This window comes from Typha latifolia, chromosome 4 (genome assembly GCF_019914945.1).
Source record: "Typha latifolia isolate L0001 chromosome 4, TyphaL0001v2, whole genome shotgun sequence".
In the NCBI taxonomy this organism is placed as follows: domain Eukaryota; kingdom Viridiplantae; phylum Streptophyta; class Magnoliopsida; order Poales; family Typhaceae; genus Typha; species Typha latifolia.
The window spans coordinates 10037038-10054961 of NC_133089.1; the positions used below are offsets into that span (position 1 = coordinate 10037038).

Here is a 17924-nt window from a genome sequence, read left to right on the forward strand (position 1 = left end):
AGAGGATTAAATCTAATCCGATTCGGATTAGATAAAATCCTTTTTGCGCCTCGTCGCGTGCCGGAGAGGGAGAGGGGAGGGACTGCGTGCACCCTCCTCTCTCAACCCCCCAAATTTTTTTTTTCTGATTCTGACAATTCAAACAATCAATTTTTTCATATGCAGTCAATCCTCTAAAATTACCTCAAATCAATTAAATACAAGTAAGATGCTTCTATAGTGCCTTCTCATGAAGTTAGATTCTCAATTCTATTTATTTCTTGGAATTTGTATTTCACCTTTTCATCACCAACACCACAGTTACCTCACATCTTAACCATTGAAGAATTACTCTTTCCTACTCTATATATTTTTGAACTAAAATGGTCTTTCTCCGCTTTTGGGGCATTCTCTTTCCACTCGATAAATTAATGAAAAGCAAAATACTTGGCTAATCTGGTAAATCACCCTAAAAAACAAATAATTAATATGAGAAGAAGCTGGCGTCATTTAACCATGCAGTCTCAATCTAACTGAATTCTGTAGAGATACATATTCTTATCCATTTATAAGTCCTTTGAGACAATGCCATTCATAGATCAATTCGTACATACTGCTAGCTATGCAGAGCTAACATGACATTTGTCATAATTGAAGAGGCTGCAATTGAACCACAAATTTTCTTTCCTCTGGAACATGTCCTTGAACCAGTAAGCTGACATTTTTGGGTATCGCTTCAGGTCTTGGAAGTCAACATAGACCAGACCGAACCTGCAAGTGTAGCCCGACCCCCATTCAAAATTATCCAGCAGAGACCATGCAAAGTAGCCTATCACATTGGCACCCTCATCTATCCCTTTCTTGAGTTCAGTTAAATAGCTCTTGTAGAAGTTCACCCTTATGGTGTCATTCAAGGCCTCCGGGAGAGTGATGTTGCCTGGTTGATCCATACCTATTGGATATTATTGTAGCAAAACCTTAGAGCTTAGTTGTTAATTATCTAAGGTGATCAATGTTTCGTTTGTACCATTTTCCGATAAAATGATGATTGGATTGCCATACTTCTCCTTGATGTAGTTCACAACACTGTACATTCCCGTTGGTACGATATAAAGCCAGTGAGAGTTTGCCTGCACATAGCTTTCCATTTTTCAAATAAACCATCACAATATCACTTCTAGGCAAAAACAAATATTTACTAATGTTGCTACTTAACTTGCCAAGTTGACTTGACCTATCAATTGCAGACAACTTGACTCAAATCTAAACTTGTCAAGTTTACTCAGTGAATTTTCAAATTATGCAGGATAGTAACTAGTCAACTAGTTGAAGACCATAGTGGAGATCAGATAATTTACCCGTGGTCCAATTGGCACACCATTACATTCAGCTGTATTGTCAAGGAAATAAAGAAGAAAAATATAAGTACTACTATGAATATCAATAAAAATTCAGATGTTCTGGCCATATCGGAACATGAAAATAGTTGAAAAAACTCACAAACATAATCAACATTCCAGTCGGCTGAGTAGCTGTACGGTGTTTGCGGATTCATGTGTCGGTCTTTCGTGTAATAAGATGTGTACTGACTGATTCCTACATAATCTGCAGAACCTTTAACCAAGTTAACTTCTTCTGGAGTGAAATTAGGAAGTCTCTCTTTAACAATCTCCTGCATTATCTGTGGATACTGTCCATTTATTATCGGATCAAGAAACCTGAAATTTTAAATATCAGTGTTATGCTTCATAGCTATTAGTTCTTAATTTGAAGGTTCCACATAGATAAGCTCTTACCAACCGACGTGGAAGTCCCTAGCCCTCTGAGCTGCTGCTTGGTCGTTGGTGGAGTTGGAAAGAGGCTCATACCAATTAAAATCCAGAAGAATCCCAATCTTGCCCTTCTGTGTAGCCTACAAAGTAGTATTGTTCTTGTTCATAAATCAGTTACTATGCAATAAATCAATGTCTTTATACAATGAACTAGAGAAAGTAACACTAGTCACCACATGTTCTGAGTGAACAATAAAACTATTCAAATACTGACTATTTGGATTATAGATACGTTATTTGTTGACTAAACTTGCATCACATGCACCAATCATAGGAGGACTGACTTTGTCTTGATAGTATTCGAAAGTCCCTGCCAGGATAATGGGGCAAGGAAATATTTTATAATTATACTATTAGGTCCCACATGTGAGATCTTAGTTTGCAGATCTGAGACAATTAAGCACGTGGTACAATGAGTACATGTAACCATTGATTACACTACTGATTTTTCAACCAAACGCGATGATTAATTGTGTGAATCAATATTTTCTTTTTGTACTAGGTTGAATTACTATCGCAGCACGATCATCAGTAGAATAAAACTAATCTGTCTAACAATGATCTAAGTCCAACTCACATTCCCTATTGCTAGGTGAACAATCCAACACTAGGTTAATTCTGAAGAGCCGACATCGAAGGATTTTGTCGACTAACAAGCGCTGATCCTCTGAATGGTATAACGCACAAATGTGGGTGAAGTTGTGAGCACATAGTTATACCCACAATATAAGGTGAATAGCGATGTGTTGAGTTGAGGTTTCATATGATTATTTTCCACAGAGAGATGCAACGATGATGATATTGATATTTATGAGATAGGTCACACAATTGAGATCTTTATCTGTGCCACGAAAAATCAGTCAGCTATTCAATTACTAGGCTTAGCAGATATTAACCTCAAGTTCTACCACTTCTCTTGGGGTATTCCTTGATAATTCTGGATACATATTTGCCATGTGGACTTGTGACTGATCAACTTTCCCCATAGCCCTGAGGGTGTACTTGATGATAATTTGATGCTCTCGAGTATGTTTTGTGTATATTTATGCTTTATACACGCATGTTCACACACTAGTCCTTTATCTTCAGCCAAAAGATATGTACCACTTGCTGAATATCAGGCTTCACTTCTCGACACCCCTTGCTGGAACTCAATGTAGATTTAACTTGGAAGAAAATTAACTATGTAATGTATATTCTGTAACGGATTAAAATAGAGAATGCCATCTTGTGTGATGACAAGGCTCTCCATCATGAGCCCTATTGGTGCTGATTCAAATAACGATAGCGAACCTCTAACAGAAGTTGTTCATATCTTACCCCTACAGAAGGTCAAGTTCGTCTTAACACATAAACATGATCTAACCCACAATGGAGACATAATGGTGGGAGAAAAGTTTTCCATTAAATCTTTGGAATTATAGACTATATAGAAGTATAGAAGATATATGAAACCATATTTGGAGTTAAATGTACCTGATGCAGAACTGCAGACTACGATATTGTCACATGTCCGTAAGACCATTTAAATTTTTAATTTGGTTATGATTAGGTAAATGGGATAAAATAATTAAACTAATTAAATCAATAAACCAGCACAGTTTACAGTTAGCTATATTTCAATTTAGAAAAAATAACATTGATATTACCCGATAATTATCACGGTATCTCTTAACTGCTGTCGCATGAGATAAGATAAGATGATGAGCAACGATGTAAGGCTCAGTTGAGGAGTTTCCACTAGCTGGGCAGTTAGTGCATCTTAGAGGGGGATGCATGCCCTGGTCATAACCAAACGCTGCAATTATCCTTGGCTCATTGAAGGTGAACCAGTTCTTTACTCTATCACCAAATATCTTGAAACAGAAATCAGCATAATCAGCATATAAATCCCTGCATAAGATAAATTATCAAAGCAAAGTTTTAGTCCACTTCCTGTAATATTTTGGTTAATCTATGCAGCATGACAAGGCCTTATGGTTTGGTTAATATCCTTAGTAAAAAACAAATGTACAAATCAGTATGATAATTTCTTTCTTCTTTATGCTATTCCTGTGAGTATGAACGCTAATTTACAGAAATGTTGAACGCTAATTTACAGAAATGTTCTTTGAATTGCTAAATGAGTACATTGATTTTTTTTTCTAGCATATCTCTATTTATGAAGCATAGTCTGCAACAGCTTCTATAGCTGCACAGTGAATCTATCGGAAGACAACAAAAGTTGCCTAACATGGCATGCCAGAATGAGTCACAGTTTATACAATATGAAAGGATAGCTAAAAGAGAATCATTGCAACTCTGAACTTACACCATCTTTGGGTTTAACCAACCGTGATACTTTTCCTCGAGCGCAAGAGGGAGATCAAAGTGATGAAGATTTGCATATGGAACGATGCCTATTTTCAGGGAATAAGTCAGTGACAATCGTTTCTTAGCTCTTGGTATTCTGATCTCATCAAAAGCTTTTCTAATTCTTTTCCTATCATTTTACCTTGCTGAAGCATGTAGTCTATCAGCTTGTTGTAATATGCTACACCTTTTGGATTAACTCTTCCCTCTCCCTCTACATAAAGGGATGTCACCACCAATTACTTTCAATGAAATCTTCTAATCTGGACTTACGAACTCATTTCAAGTAAAAAGACAAGCATAAACTTAATCTCAGAGAATCAGAAAAAAGTTTTGTTTACCTGGAAAGATCCTAGACCATGAGATAGAGAACCTGGAAGCATCAAAATTCATCTTTTTCATGATATCCACATCTTCCTACAAAATAATATCCATCGCTGAGTTGTTGAACTTACTTTAACAATAGAATGAAACTAATAAAAATTTGAATACTATTTGAGAGAAGCAGAAGGCATCTTAAATGCTTACATCACTTTAAAAAAATAGAATGAAAAACTTTCTTACTTCAGGCTTAAGTTTTCTTATTCTTTTTGTTTATTTTTTGTTCTGCATATAAATCTGCTGGATTGATCATGTGAGAACCTAGTTTAGACTGTTGGTTTTCAAAAGAGAAGATAGACAAGACAGAAAGAGCAGGATGTTTGTAGCTTCCATTAAGATGGTAATTTCTCCACCTATGGTGCAGATGGAATTTTAAAAATTCAAATTACAATGTTTTCACTGTCAAGTTTCTAAGGACTGTACATCTAAAATTTTTTGTCAGTTACTAATCCCAAAGATCAGGAACAAGGATTATAAGCAATAATCTTGATTATAGAAAGGAAGATGAGAGAGAAAGATGGTGCTCTCTTCCTCTATATTAAAAAATTTAGAGATGTATCCATTAGAGATAGACATCGTTAACGCATATGAAATAGCACCTTCTAGACCAATTAGAGAGCTGTTGGATGAATGGATAAAACTGTATTTACATTGATCATTTGAAGGGCTTGATTCCCCTTGTCTGTTAATGTCATTTAAACATTATTCGAACCAACGATGGCCATGCCACAAGCACGGACCATGCCTACCACTGGTGGGCACGGCACGGCATGGCATGTGCCGCGGCACTTGCTGGCCATGCCGTAAGAGAATGAGAGAAAAAGGTAAAATATACTTATCTTTCCCTTAAATTTTTAACCTCTCTCTCTTTTTCTCTTTCTCTTGATCTTTCTTCTCTCTCGGGCTAGGAACACCCGATCAAGCTCAGGCGACGGTGAGCGGCGACATGTAGCTCGACGACGAGTGGCAAAATTACTAGGAGGGGTGTCGTGCCACGTGCCGGTACGCTATTGGCATGGCAAGTGCCGACCAGCATGCCTCATGCCAGTTGGCACAGCCATCCATGATTCGAACAATGCTCTCAGTCTATCACCATTTGTTCGTGAACACTACTTGTGTTTGAATGCTGAAAAACTCAGTTCGAACACTGAAATATATATATATATATATATATTATGCTCCATTTATAGAGTTCCTCCTAATGACCAAAAAGCTTTGCCAAGGGAACACATCTCTTTACATAGATGATGTAAACCTATGTCTCTTTAATTCAAGCAATGCGATACTAAACCAAAAATTCAATATTTCCCTCCGAGAGAGTTAGGAAACTTGAATTTCACCAATTGCCTTATTAAATACTTACCTTATTCATGCTTTTGCTTTATATATTTTAAGAAAATGCTCTACAAAAAGGGAATTCTCTGAAGCTCCATCTAGCAACCAGCCTTTAAGAGCTTGGCACAGACTTCAATAACTAGTGGACATTTGTCTTAGGGATAATTTTCAAGTACTAGAAGAGAGATATGAGTGGCAAAACTTATGGTTGGGTAAATATTTCAGTCTGTATCCATCGAAAAAGATAGGGCATAAGCATCTGCATAAGTTTTTGTTCTACTTTGTCAACTAGAACTTTATCAATAGTTGATTTGCATGGATGACAGTATCAATTGAATCGACCAAAACCAAGGTTCCAAGTATTGGAATTGGGATCGGGATCGGCCGTCTGAAAAAATGATACGTATCGGCGGCATCGGCAGTATCGGTCGTCCGTATTGGCCTGTATTTTAAAATAAAGAAAAATTCTTAATTTTTAAAAAAAAATAATAAGATATAAATATAAATTATTCATATATAAAGTCTAAAAATTAAAAAATAAATACTATTTTCTCAATTTCTATTTCTCCCCCTTTCTACTGCTCACACTCTCTCTCTCCTACACAAATTAAAAAAAAAATTTAACTTCTCTCCACTAATTCTCTTTTCTATCAAACTCTCTCTCTCTTAGTAACTCTCTCTTATCAAACTCTCTTCCTAATTAACTTTCTCTCCTACTAACTCTCTCTCTTAAAAACTCTCCCTCTCCCTCACCGACTGCCACCTCTTTCCCTCTTTAACATAGTTTTTTAATTTTTATTTTCTCTCCATGCCTCTCTCTCTCTCCTCTTTCCCTCTGTCTTCTTCCCTCTCCCTCTTACTGCTGCAACCCACAAGCTCTATCTCTTTTTCCCTCTCTTTCCCTCCCTCTTGCTCCATCTCTCTTTCTTTCTCCCTCTTTCCCTCTCTCTCTTCCTCCCTCTCTTTCCCTCTCTTGCTCCCTCTCTTTCTCTCTCTCTTTCCTCTTTCTTTCTCTCTTACCCATGCTCGTCTTGGGCGGGATCGGCCGATACAGCCGATCCCGAACTGAAATGAATTGGGTATCGGCCGATACCAAACCAAAACCAATCGATTGGTTTTGGCCAGGGAGCCGATCCCGATCCCACTCGGGATCGGCCGAAACTAGGAACCATGGCCAAAACTGATTGAGACCTACCCCCTTCTGAACAAAATGGCTAATTTTAGAACTGGATCGATGAGATCGGCGCGATTGGCAAAATTAACCGAAATGGCTTGATATGGGTTGTTCAAAGATTTGGGTCAGATCTGACCTAGTCAATAATTGATGTCTTCAATTGCCTTTATTTCAAATTTTCACCTTTTATTCTATCTCTCTCTCTCTTCCACTCTGAGAAAGCCATTCTTTCCTCCCACCTTTCAAACTTTAACGAGCTCATTTGATGGCAAACTCGGCAACTACGCACTCCTGCGAACTTGGGATGAATGTTTTTTTCTCTCTTTTAATTTTTTTATTTTTTCTCTTTCTCTCAACTCTCTAACTCCATTTTTCTCTCTCATTCTCTTACTAGTGAAGAGAGAAAGTAAGAGAGAAATCTCTTTATCTCACTTTTGCAATAGTAATTTACAAGCATAGAAATTTATCAAATTCAGTATGGAATTCATTATGATTTTTAATAAGTGAGTACATTTTCAGTTTTTAGGCTTAATATGAATAATTTTGTGTAATTAAAAAAATAATTTGATATCATTGACTGATATGAGCTGCTAATACAGCCTGTATGTATCATTTTTTTGAGCGGCTAATATTGATGTTGCCACTATTCATTGTTTGTAGTTGTTTATACAGTTCACAAATTGCAAATCAGGCACATGCTAAGGGAATGTATAAGAAGATCAATCAATTTATAAACATTGTAAGTTTTGTCTAATAATTTTGAGAGGAGCTAATCTCTGAAGTTTCTTTTTCTTAGAAATGAGTAAATTGAGAACAGTATTCCATCCATCTATTTTAAGTTATTTTAAGTTATTTTAAGAACATTAAATCATTTTAAGTTATTTTTACGACAGACATAGCATACGTTGCTTATTTTTTTCGGATTACCTTGTAGAGATGATACTCATCTGCCGTCACGTCTGCCGTAGCATTTCCTGGAATATTTCCTGTCCATATCAATAAAACAATTTTAGATGAGATTTACAATGAACATATCCTTAATCTATAAAGAAAATAATATCTTGAAGGCGTTATCATACGAGAGCATAAAGGGTGACAAAGATTTGATATTAGAGAGTCATCAATTGGTCTCTGATTTTGTAATTGAGTCACGACAACTTAAAAGTAAGTTATTTGAGTTGTTTCTTATTTTCTTTTCATTTATTTTCTTTTTTTATTTATTTGGTAGCTTTAGTAATTGGCATTACATTTTTTTTAATTGATTGAAAGTGTTCTGGATAAACAAGTTAGTACTCGGTTAGGTAATGGCAGAACAATAAGCAAGCAATGACAAGGAGTGGGATAGGGCAGCATTGATAGGTTGACCACCTACTAAATAGGAACAAAATAGTTTATTAAATGAGAGAGAAGCACTTGCATAGCCAGGAAATTATACTAGTCACAAATATTAAATTTCTGCCTAGCAACCAAGTGGATATAGTAGTGATATTTCTCTTGAGATCTTATATAGATGATAACTTATTGATGTATCATCACATTAAGCCAATAAAACCTTATTTTTCTATTATTCTGCATTTTAGATTTCTAATCAATACTTCTTTGAGTTCTTTCTATCTGTATATGTTTTTTTTTCCATTTTAGTTTGAAAGATAAGACAATTACGGAAATTACTTAGTACTGATTCCATCTACTATTGTTTTCATTGTAATTAGAACTCTCTATTTTTAGGAGTTAATTAATTGGAAACTTTCAATTTAGAAAATTAGAGGTTTTTACCAAAATTTGTGATGCAACGACAAAGTTAGATAGAACATCATAAGGAATTTCTTCTCTAATCTATTAATTCTCACCAACACTAGATCAAAGGTATCAATTTTTGAGAAACACAAAAGTTTGCAACTGAGAAGAAACATGAATTTTCATTCTCACCAACACTAGATCAAAGGTATCAATTTTTGAGAAACACAAAAGTTTGCAATTGAGAAGAAACATGAATTTTAATTGCTATAATACTAAGATAAAATAATATTTCACCACTCATGGTTTGGCTTGATATGAAGTTATATCCTTATACTTTAAAATTAATCACCCAACCCTCATATAGTTCAGACCAAAATATAATTGTTAGATATTTCATACAAACTAATAGCATAAAGATCAAACTACCCCTACCATTTCGGAATTATAGTGTATTTATAATGGGTATTTAAGTCTTTTCACTTTTTTTTATTAACGGTGATTAATATTTGCAACTTTGAGTGTGTGTTGAGAGAGGCGGGGGGAGGGGGCTGGTTAAGTGCTCAAGTCAAAATTAACCAAACCATAAAGAATTCAACTGTAAATTACCCAAACATCTATGAAGTACACATATGAATACAATACGAGGATATGGCAAATCATTGAAAAACATGATACAATCATACAATGCATATAGTATTAATAAATAAAGTATTATATTATATTCACTCACTAATGACTTCACGGGTTAAAAGGATAAGACTTTGTAGGTTTAAACCATTTAATATTCCCAATATCCACCTAAAATAACTAATAACCTAAAAAATATATCTCAGTCCTATTTTCTGCATATCCGATCGTATCTCAAATTTATTCGGTAATTGAAGTGAATTATTTTAATTAAGATACAACAAAAATCTGTCAGATACGTGTCTAGAGCGTGTCTAGCCCATATTTGATATAGATTCAGGTCCTGTTTTGGAGTATCTTTCCTACCCAGAATGGCACAATCACTAATTTTAAACCAAAAACAAGAATTTTACCAAAATTCACCCGAGTTCATAACCTTTAGTTGTGATGAGTTTTGATCAGCAATGCATCTACTATGTATTACCAAATCTTGTTCAATTAATAGCTTGTCACAGCCTGTTTTCTTATTCAAACTCCAATTCTATGTTATGATCTAATCACGAGCATAATCAAGTCGAGTCGAGTCAAATTGAGTTAGTTAGTTAGTTAGTTTTATCTTATTGTTTTAAATTTTAAATAAATTGCATAATCCATATGTAGACCCGATCCGCTAAGATTTCTATTACTATAAAAAGGAGTGGTCATGTGTTAGTTATTATCTATTGTAGAATGATCATTGAGTTAAATTATTATTTTTTATATTTTCTTTATCTTTTACCATAGCCGTTAGATTATCCTTATCTTTTTAGGAGTAGATCGTAACCGTATTAACCTTCCAATCTTTCAAACCTTAGCTACTATCTTCTTCTAGTAGCTACCCTACTTTACGGTCATTCATGATCACATTTGGCTATCTGCCACCCTCCAATGACCGCCGCAATATTGGATATTTATCGTTCTGCCCCGTTCTGACCTTGCTCTACTATTTTATTTATATTTTTTTTATTTCAGACTTCTGATTTATATGAAACCAAAACAATTAGATCCATAACTCATGAGGCTACCACTATAAAAAATTTCATAATTTTCTTAGATCCAGATTGGTCAAGATCTAGTTCGTAACATTGGTATCAGAGTCAGCATTTCTCGGCCAATGATTAGCACTAGATCAAAGAAAATGAATGAGGAAGGAGCAACTATGGAGGGCCAAAATCTCGTCTCTATCTCTGTGGAGGTTTCCTTGGCACCACCACCACCACTAGAAACTGTTGACAATAAACCACCCACATGAGCGAAGGCGTTGATATTATCATCGAAGGAGGGGCTCCAAAAGAATCGAGAACACTCTAAAAGCCTTAATGGTATCTAATAGCATAAAGATCAAACTACCCCTACCATTTCGGAATTATAGTGTATTTATAATGGGTATTTAAGTCTTTTCACTTTTTTTATTAACGGTGATTAATATTTGCAACTTTGAGTGTGTGTTGGGAGGGGCGGGGGGAGAGGGCTAGTTAAGTGCTCAAGTCAAAATCAACCAAACCATAAAGAATTCAACTGTAAATTACCCTGACATCTATGAAGTACACATATGAATACAATACAGGGATATGGCAAATCATTGAAAAACAGGTTACAATCATACAATGCATCTAGTATTAATAAATAAAGTATTATATTATATTCTATTCTAATGACAATCTATTCATGTTTATTTGTAGAAAGTAAAAGATAACATATACATGTAGGATTAAGAAACACATGAAATATACATATTTTAACACAACATACGAAATGTGCAAATTTGCATCTAAGTAACTAAATATTGTCACATTTCTCTACACTCTCTCATAGAAGAAAACAAATTGGAGAGAAATAAAAAATATCCAAAATATAAAAATTTAATCACTTACACATATCATTCCTTTATATTTTAAGTCCAAAATAAGACGTAACATTTGACTTAGCTTCTTGATAGCAAAAGAAGCAAGTCTTCATGGTGGAATTGTGATCTAGTGGTGGAGAGGAGAAAGGACTAAGGTGGGACAGGCAGTCACTTCACTGCCTAGGCAAAAGGTGGGGGACAAGGTGGTCTAGCATTTTTTATATAGAAAAATTAAAAATAATTATATATGAAATATTTTTGATACTAATAGTATATATAAATTTGTAATAATGCACTACACCAGTTCATTTACATTTCACATTTTAAAAAGTAAAAACTAGTTATTGTACAAAATCTATAAGACAGTAATAATTATTGATAGAAAACCAGTAAAAACAGTAATCAATAATCACTAATCAGTAACTACTGATTACTTCCTCCAGTTAACTCAGCAACTATTTACTTAATTAGCAACTAGTTAGTAATTCCTCCAATTAATTATGTCAAACTATGAAAAAATTTCAGTAATCTTAATTCACAAACTAATTCACAATTAATTCCTCAAATTAATATCTCTAGCTGCCTAACATAAATCTTAAGACTAATTGAATATTTGAACAATCAATAGTTCAAAACTATGAAAAAGAAAGCCAGAGATGATGATCGAAAGAGTGATTTGGCCGTTTAGGGTTTTGACATTTTAATCAATCGGGAGATTGAGCAGGGGGGAGAGGGGTTTCTTTTTATAAAATGGTTAGTTACTTAAAACTCGACCCATTAAATTGAATCCAATCCGTTTCAACTTGATTCACTAATTGGCGAGCTGAAACCCGCATTCTCAAGCCACTAGCCCACCTAGCATCTTTTGTCACCTAGGCAACCCACCATGCAGCAAACCGCCTTATACAAGTGCCGACCATGTTAGCGGGGCAGTCGATGCGCCACCATGACCGCTATCCAAAAAACTAGATTGTAGTGAGGAAGGGTTGTAACCTTGGAGGTGTTTGGGGCATAAAGGGTGACATAGTAGACAAGGAAGCCAATGGGAGAGGAGGGAGGTTGATGCCATATGTGAGAAGCTCGTCAGCATTGAGAGAGGAAGACCGACATCATTGAGAAAGAAAGGAGGGGGCTAGGAAACGCCTTGGGTTTATGAAAGGATTTGGTTGATGCTTATTCCTTTTCACTCACTAATGACTTCACGGGTTAAAAGGATAAGACTTTGTAGGTTTAAACCATTTAATCTTCCCAATATCCACCTAAAATTATTAATAACCTAAAAATATATCTCAGTCCTATTTTCTGCATATCCGATCGTATCTCAAATTTATTCGGTAATTAAAGTGAATTATTTTAATTCAGATACAACAAAAATCTATCAGATATGTTTCCAGAGCGTGTCTGACCCATATTTGATATAAATTTAGGTCCTGTTTTGGAGTATCCTTTCTACCCAGAATGGCACAATCACTAATTTTAAACCAAAAACAAGAATTTTACCAAAATTCACCCGAGTTCATAACCTTTAGTTGTGATGAGTTTTGATCAGCAATGCATCTACTATGTAGTACCAACTCTTGTTCAATTAATAGCTCGTCACAGCTTGTTTTCCTATTCAAACTCCAATTCTATGTTATGATCTAATCACGAGCATAATCGAGTCGAGTCGAATCAAATTGAGCTAGTTACTTAGTTTTATCTTATTGTTTTAAATTTTAAATGAATCGCATAATCCATATTTAGACCCGATCCGCTAAGATTTCTATTCTTGTAAAAAGGAGTGGTCATGTGTTAGTTATTATCTATTGTAGAATGATCATTGAGTTAAATTATTATTTTTTATATTTTCTTTATCTTTTACCGTAGCCATTAGATTATCCTTATCTTTTTAGGAGTATTTTATAACCGTATAAACCATCCAATCTTTCAAACCCTAGCTACTATCTTATTCTAGTAGCTACCCTACTTTACGGTCATCCATGATCACATTTGGCTATTCGCCACCCTCCAATGACCGCCATAACATTGGATATTTACCGTTCTGTCCCATTCTGACCTTGCTCCACTATTTTATTTATATTTTTTTTATTTCAGATTTCTGATTTATATGAAACCAAAATTATTAGATCCATAACTCATGAGGCTACCACTATAAAAATTTCCATAATTTTCTTACATCCAGATTGGTCTAGATCTAGTTCGTAACATTAGTATCAGAGTCGGCATTCCTCGGCCAATGGTTAACACTAGATCGAAGAAGATGAATGAGGAAGGAGCAACTATGGATGGCCAAAATCTCATCTTTATCTCTGTGGAGATTTTCTTGGCACCACCACCACCACTAGAAATCGCTGATGATAAACCAGCCACATGAGCGAAGGCGTTGATAGAATCATCGAAGGAGAGCCTCCAAAAGAATCGAGAAGACTCTAAAAGCCTTAATGGTAGCTATCCGGGCTCATTACCACCCACCGCACCACCAGCACCACCGGCCATGCTAGAACTAGCCCCCCACGGTAAGGCAAACCCAAGCCGTGAGGATGGCAACCAACCGAGCCAAACCACGGCCACAGTGGAAGTCCACTGACTACTGCAAACCATTCCAACCAACTCTACGGCGCCGAAGAAGGCCCTAGCGATGGCCTCAACACCATCTTCACTAACCATGGTGGAAGCTAGGGCCTGAAATTCTAGCCTTCCACCGGCGGTGATCCAGGCCCCACCGACCCAAACCATCATGATTGTTCACTTCCTTAGACCATCCATATCTAAGCCATAGCCTAAACTGTATGCACTAAGACCCAAGCTCGAACCACCCATAGCTAGGATTTAGCTTAAGCCACCCGTAGTTAGGGCAGACCATGGCTCAAATAAGTGGGCCATAGAGTAGAACCCATCGTGGGGCCCTCCTCCACATGGCAGGCAAGACCTACATAATGATCGAGAATATTTATTTTGAGAACGACGAAAGGTATAGAAACCACCATTGACGGATTGTTTGATCCGACCATGGGAGTCGAGTTAGTTGAGTCAAATTGAGTTAGTTCGTTAATTTTATCTTATTATTTTAAATTTTAAATAAATCGAATAATCCATATGTGGATCTGATCTACTAGGATTTCTATTCCTATAAATAGGAGTAGTCATGTGTTGACTATTATCTATCATAGAATGATTATTTAATTAAGTTATTTTTATTATCTCGTCTTTATATTTTATCGTAGCCGTTAAATCATCCTTATCTTTCTAGGAATAGATCGTAATCATAGAAGCATTTCGATATTTCAAACCCAAGTCACTATCTTCCTACAATAGTCACTCTACTTTACAGTCGTCCACCACCACCTTTGGCCATCCACCAACCTCCGATGACTACCGCAACATCGGATATTTACTGTTCTACCCCTCTTTAACATTGCTCCACTATTTTATTTATATCTTTTTATCTATACTCTGATTTATGTAAAACTAAAACCATAAGATTTGTAACACGTGAGGCTACCACTATAAAAATTTCTATAATTTTCTTATATCCAGATCAGTCCAGATCTAGTTCATAATATTTTATGAGATTTAATTTCAATCAATAAATGAGATTTAATTTGAATAAACCATTAAATGAGATCTCAATTTTGTCCCTCTCTCAATTTGGCATTCAATGAGTAGGGAAGTGCCAACCTTGATTGTTTCATAGTGGGAGTTGGTGCAAACGATTTTCCAAAAGGGTGTGGTTTACTTTCGAGCGCGCCTATCAGGGTGGCCCCTCAGATGCGAAAACGTGCATCCCCAATAATGACTCACGTCGTAAAATAGGTGGGTGGGCCCTTTTACTAATACCACATGCAATCCGCTCTTTATAGAGGTAGGAAGTAGGTGCATAATGCATTGGTACATTCGAGCTGGAACCCTTTTTTTTCACTTCTAGAAGATCTTTATCTACTTCATTATGTTCCATCTTTAACCTCCCACTAGTTATATCTCATATCTAAATTGATGAACCATGAACCATTTAGTTCTCATTTTTATTATCAATGAACAGCATACATTTAAGGTACGTACCATACACTGTCAATGCTTAGGTAGCACTTATAGATCGGGACCAATTAAGAAAATCCACATGATCTACTTTTACCCAGGACTGGCAAAAGAAATGACAAAGTAGTCAAATCTGAGGCAAAAAATCACTTCCAACTTTTGGCCCCAGAAAATTACGTGCATCTCTAATTCCTCTGTTGTCTTTGTTAATCCAAAAAGGAAAAGAAATCAAGACAAGATAATTGAACTTAAAACAAGATGAAATTATAATATACTCATCATCTATGGAATTAATTACTGCGAAAGAAATAAAATTAATAAATTAACCTGGGGTGTGGACGAAGGGATCCCAGATGGAGGGGCCGCGGCCACCCTTGAGCGCCATGCCCTCCACTTGGTAGGCGGAGGCGGCCGTGCCGAAGACGAAGCCCTCCGGGAACGCGCTCCGGCTCAGACCGCCGGTGTCCATCTCCTGAGGTTGCTCTGCTACTACTACTGCTCGCCATTCGTAGTCGAGTAGGAGGAAGAACAAGAAAAGAGAAGTCAGTGGAGTCATCCTGTCGCCTCTGGAGGACGAAGAGTGAATGAGCTCCGAGATGTTTATATAATTTAGCTTACAATAGTTCGAAAGATGACTCCCAGCTTAGTACGTACTGCTGTAAATAGAAGGGTTGAATTATAAATAGCATAAAGACAGGGTGTTCATCGTAAAAATACTAAAGTTTAGGTTGGTTACTTGGAAATTTTCTAATGCGGTACAAACAGTCATTTCCAACCGGAGGGGGGGGGGCTTTTCTTGGCTTCATTCAATTTAGCTGCCCAACCTGTTACAGTGTTTCTTGAAGGTGACTCTAAATTAGTCATCTCCTATGCTGAGGGTTTGGGCAAACACCCCTAGCTTATTCGGTTCATCGTTCATGTTTATCTCTTGCTAAAAGCGTACTTTAGAGCGTATCTTTTTTAGCACTCCTTTAGGGAGTGCAAATTTACTGTGAACTGAGCTGCCTTTCAGAATAGATCTGAACAGCCATTTTATTTTGAGTATCTAATCCTTGCCTACGGAGCTTTCAAATTGTATCTCATTTGACGCTTCGGGACCATGCATGTTGAGTTAAAGATACAGAGACTCGTGGTTTTCTAAAATCACTTAACATGAAATAATTTCTTTTCTAGCATTTAAACCTTAAAAGATTAAATATAGACTAGGCAAATGGTTAATTACGTTTAGATACAGAGTAGCTTAATAGATAAAATCATTTAATCTAAAGTTCAAACTATTAAATTATTAAATAATTTATTTTATAATAATGATTTGAGGATAGAATCCACTCAGTTCTTCCTACGGAGGGGGCTTTATGGATTTTACTATAGTTAGTTTGTAAAGGTAAAATGTACTTTTCTGATGAAAACCTATCTATATAGGTACTGTACATGCAATAGATTGCTGCAGCCCTAACTGCTGGGATCCAGAAGGTAGGGTAGGTACTACTACTAGGAGTGTTTTTGGACTGGCTACATCTAATACAGCGTTAAAGGATTTTTTTAGTTTATTAAAGAGGTCTGACAGACTGGCTAATATTAATATTTATGCATATAAGAAAACAACGATAAGAATTATGACGGTTCTACTGCAATTTTTTCTTATAGTTCCTTTCATAATTAGTTACCACTAATTGCTCTCGACTAAGTATCTTTATCTGATGTCCTGATATGAGCTTGTATACTTTATGCTCATTAATAGACACTGACTTTATGTCTATTAAAAGACTATCAACATATAAAGCCTTTTTTAGCCTTTATATGAGTCAGATGCTAGCCCCTCAGTTATACGATTTGTAAGTAGAATCGCTGTGTGACGTGAATAATTGACACATAACCTTCATTTATCCTCTCCTTAGCAATATAACATTATTAAAGAAGATAACAACTGCAGTATTACCACAATATACCTTAAGTGGCCTTAAAATGAAGTCTCTCCTACTGGTGTGGCAATCAACATAATATCCTCTAAAGGTTCCTTTAGTATGTCAGCATGGCAAGCAAAAGAACTTGAAATAAAGGAATGTGTGGCACCCGGATCAAATAAAACTCTTGCTATATGCGAAAATAATTTTAGAGTACCTGTGGCCACGTCATTAGATGCCAAAGCGTCGTGCTCCGTCATCGCAAAGATCTGGCTACCTCTAGACTTTCGACCAGGCTGAAAGGAACCTGCCCAGCACCACTTGCAGGGTGCAATCAGAGGGGAGAAGGGAAGGAGGAGGAGGAGGAGGAGGAGGAAAGGAAGAAGAAAGAGAAGAAGAAGAAGAAGAAGAAGAAGAAGAAGAAGAAGAAGAAGAAGAAGAAGAAGAGGGGTGGGCCATGGGGGAGAGAGAGGGGGAGAGAGAGAGAGAGAGAGAGAGAGAGAGAGAGAGAGATAGGAGGGAGGCTCATCGACGCTAGTGGAGGTGGCGGCGGCAACGGGTAGAGAGAGAAAGAGTGATTGATAGAGAAAGAAAGAGAGAAAGGTGACAAAGAACTCGAAAGAAGAGAGAGAGCGAGAGAGAGAGAGAGGAAGAAAAGGGAGAGAGGCGGTGGGAAGGGA

General features: G+C 36.3%; 1 protein-coding gene across 2 annotated transcripts; it reads right to left on the reverse strand.

The window, feature by feature from the left end:
* Positions 1-491: 491 nt before the first annotated feature.
* Positions 492-17545, reverse strand: LOC140786355 (beta-glucosidase 7-like). 2 transcript variants are annotated; one of them, XM_073134719.1, is made up of 12 exons: positions 17462-17545; positions 15668-15835; positions 7981-8039; positions 4505-4580; positions 4306-4377; positions 4123-4210; positions 3461-3704; positions 1776-1891; positions 1480-1697; positions 1338-1369; positions 1007-1109; positions 492-931 (listed from the first exon to the last, which is right to left on the reverse strand). In XM_073134719.1, the coding sequence occupies exons 1-12, from the start codon at positions 17502-17504 to the stop codon at positions 600-602; spliced, it is 1551 nt and encodes a 516-aa protein (XP_072990820.1). In that variant the 5' UTR covers positions 17505-17545; the 3' UTR covers positions 492-599. The 2 variants fall into 2 exon arrangements, with proteins under 2 accessions (XP_072990820.1, XP_072990818.1); XM_073134717.1 differs by lacking the exon at positions 17462-17545 and having other exon boundaries at positions 15668-15978.
* Between the last annotated feature and the right edge of the window lie 379 nt (positions 17546-17924).

Excerpts from the sequence above, each read along its gene's own strand:
- LOC140786355 (XM_073134717.1), bottom strand. The coding sequence starts at position 15,896 with ATGACTCCACTGACTTCTCTTTTCTTGTTCTTCCTCCTACTCGACTAC. Across the intron at positions 4,211-4,305 it reads AGACTACATGCTTCAGCAAG|GCATCGTTCCATATGCAAAT; the intron begins GTAAAATGATAG and ends CCCTGAAAATAG. Across the intron at positions 1,110-1,337 it reads GTGTGCCAATTGGACCACGG|GCAAACTCTCACTGGCTTTA; the intron begins GTAAATTATCTG and ends AGCTATGTGCAG.